We start from the raw sequence: 3,223 nt of genomic DNA, 5'->3' as shown, positions 1-3,223 counted from the left end.
CCACAGTACATGAGGCAGGGCTACGGCAAGATGCTCATCGACTTCAGTGAGTCCCCCCTGTGTGTGTGTGTGTGTGTGTGTGTGTGTGTGTGTGTGTGTGTGTGTGTGTGTGTGTGCGCTAGTATGTGACATTCATCCCAATATATATTATAACTAGGGCTGTCAAGCGATTAAAAATAATTATCTGATTAATTACAGGCTCTGTGATTAATTAATGTAAATTATACCACGGTCGGGCGGAATGCTGGATTCTGATTGGCTGCAGGGTGTGCATTACCTCCTGATATACGGACACCTGTCGAGTAGTTCCAGTCAAATTGTCTGTTCACCGTTCTCAATTAATGCGTTAGCTGGCGCATCGTATCAGCCTGTCTCAAAAATGAGTAACCACAGCAACGGGAACGCAGTCAAAGCCGACGGACTAGAATACCTCCCGTTGCCAAGTCGTAGCTAAGGTCCGTCCTAATTGCTGGAGTGAACAACGATCCGTTGCATATGAACCTTACGGCAGGGTAATGGTTGTTCCAAGAATTAGTCAAACCCTCAGGCGTTACCAGGGAAACAAAATGATGGCTTGTGCAAAAAATATATATTTGGATTGTAAAACGCATGAAAATATAAATTAATGGTCTTAATTTATTTTCTTTGGCAAGTGACCGTGGTATAAGCGGGATGATGCCCTTCGAGGTGACCATTATCAGGAATTAATCGGCTTCGCGGAGGCAACTGTCCTCCGCTACTAGTCGGACGGTTCACGCCTCCGCGTCGTCCATTAACTCCTGATAATGGACGCCCCGTCAGGTGTTATCCCTTACTTAATCGCATGCTTACATTTTTCCGAGAAAGTGTTTCAGCATAATTGAATTCAAGTAAACTATGGCAGACGAGTGATGCAATGAATAATAGACATAATAGACTGTAAAGTTCGATGTCTCTTTTATTTTAAACATGTCTTTCATCAACATACGGTGCATTTTAAGATCAAATTAATAACATTTCCATCTCGCTCGCTTGAACGCCTGGTCGAGTGTGTCTTGACGAGGCTGCCTGCTAGCGCCTGCTTCAGGGGCTGTGGCAGCTCGGACCTGCGAGCTTGCTACCAAACGTTTTGTGTTGAGATGATATTTAAGGGTTAATGAACTCCGGTAATTCCTTACTACAGAGACTGCGGATAACGGTGTTCCTATCTACAGTTCCGTCTGGTAGTTGTTTAAAGTTGAACTTTCCGTTCACGGGGCCGAGCAGCGTCTTCTCGTCTGCCTCCATTTTGTTTCAACGCAAATGACGCACCGGGTCAAAGGGCAGGGCACTATAGAAGCACGATTAATCTGCGTTATTTTTTTCTGTGATTAATTAATCGAAATCCATGCGTTAATTGGACCGCCCTAATTATAACGTGGTCGATCCCCCATGTGATGGCGTTTGTACCCCGGGCAGTGCGTGTCGTTGTGGTAGTGCATGTACACACCATGTACACCATCCCAACGGTGTGCCCTCCCTCCAGGCTACCTGCTGTCCAAGGTGGAGGAGAAGGTGGGCTCCCCCGAGAGACCCCTGTCCGACCTGGGCCTCATCAGCTACCGCAGCTACTGGAAGGAGGTGCTGCTACGCTACCTCCACCACTTCCAGGGCAAGGAGATCTCCATCAAAGGTCAGGCCCCCCCCCCCCCCCCCCCGTCGGGAGGAGGGTTAGTCGGGGTCAGGGCCATCCCATAAACTGGGATTCATTCTGCTCTCTCTCACTGCTAACCCCCCCCCCCCCCCCCCCACCCCTCTTACTCACTTATCGTATGTTGTACGTCCCGGCGCTTAAAGATAGTTCTTAGCATTAAATCAAAGTTAATACCGTTTATACTCGGTAATGCCGATACCGGTAATACGAGCGTATTACTCGGTGTGAAAACGGTCCATCAGTTTATAAACGGTTTACGTCGTGCTTCGGCTTCTTGGTCCTGGCGGTTAACGGCGAGCGACGCGGGGGGCGGTGAAGCCGCTCCGCGTCTGGTCCGGCGCGCCTTCCCGTCGGCCTCTGGCGCTGACGGAGGTCACGCGGTGTGCTCCACAGAGATCAGCCAGGAGACGGCCGTGAACCCGGTGGACATCGTCAGCACCCTGCAGTCCCTCCAGATGCTCAAGTACTGGAAGGGGAAACACCTGGTGCTGAAAAGACAGGTAGCACCACGGAGGCACACGCACACGTACACGCACGCACGTACATTCACGCACGCACGCACGCACGCACGCGACACACACAATTCTGTGGTCCGCACAGTCCACCGAGGCATATTGTGTCCTGAACGTTTCCAAAAGTCATTTGAGGTCCTCTTTCACTGATCCAAAGGGCGCGGTCGGGTTACATTTACAGTTAGATCGCCCGGAGGGGGTCCATTCCTCCATACAGGTCCCACTCTGTAGTTAATATTGATCAATACACATCTCTGGATCAAATGGGACGATCACGGCTGAGACAGGCTGAGTGACCCAAGGCAGCGTCGTGGAATCAACACTGCCGACAAGCAGTCCCATAAGAGAGAAACGGGACTATAAAATGAAGTTCTCCTCTCTTTATATTTAAAATAAGTACCGCCTTTCAGTTTGAGTTGCTGTTTTACGTGCGACCCCTTTGATTCCTGCCCGTGGGCCTTTGCTGCCGTCCTCCCCTCTCTCTCCCAAACCTTCTTGTCGAGCTCATTCTACAATAAAAAAAAGCATAGAACCCGCAAACGAAAAAAACGAAATGAACAGGTTTAAACCGGTTTCCCTCCTTCAGGACCTCATCGACGATTGGAAAGCCAAGGAGACGAAGAGGGGCAACAGCAAGACCATTGACCCCACGGCCTTAAAATGGACGCCGCCCAAAGGGAGCTAGAACCATTTCTATTACTGCCACTTCACACCTCACACAGCCCCCCCCCCCCCCCCCTAACCCTCAAGCTTTCCATTCACACGCACACACACATACCTGAGCATGCACTGACCCACAATCATCCCCCCCCACACACACACACACACACACACACACACACACGCACACACACACACTCCACCAACCAAACCTTCATCCCCCTGGTCGGCACCGCTCTGTTCCTGATCACAGAGTTTAGCGCCTCTCCGAGGACCTGATTAAAGAGTTCAGCGCCACTCTGAGTCTCTGATGGGTCGGCAGTTGAAGTGGACGTTTACTTCAAGAGGTACCGCGCTTTTAGGGCGTTGTCACGGTTAC

General features: G+C 50.5%; 1 protein-coding gene across 4 annotated transcripts in view; it reads left to right on the top strand.

The window, feature by feature from the left end:
- Positions 1 to 3,018, top strand: part of LOC132453031 (histone acetyltransferase KAT7-like) — a 30,247-nt gene extending 27,229 nt beyond the window's left edge. For all 4 annotated transcript variants that reach the window (XM_060045897.1, XM_060045896.1, XM_060045895.1 and 1 more), the window contains exons 13-16: positions 1 to 46; positions 1,505 to 1,651; positions 2,066 to 2,172; positions 2,771 to 3,018. The exon at positions 1 to 46 is cut by the window's left edge and continues 48 nt beyond it. In XM_060045897.1, the coding sequence (XP_059901880.1) occupies positions 1 to 46; positions 1,505 to 1,651; positions 2,066 to 2,172; positions 2,771 to 2,869 (399 nt within the window). In that variant the 3' untranslated portion in view covers positions 2,870 to 3,018. The remainder of the gene's footprint in view (positions 47 to 1,504; positions 1,652 to 2,065; positions 2,173 to 2,770) is intronic.
- The last annotated feature ends 205 nt before the right edge of the window (positions 3,019 to 3,223 follow it).

The sequence above is a fragment of the Gadus macrocephalus genome, chromosome 2, assembly GCF_031168955.1.
Source record: "Gadus macrocephalus chromosome 2, ASM3116895v1".
Taxonomy (NCBI): domain Eukaryota; kingdom Metazoa; phylum Chordata; class Actinopteri; order Gadiformes; family Gadidae; genus Gadus; species Gadus macrocephalus.
This window is presented reverse-complemented; position numbering and strand designations above follow the sequence as displayed.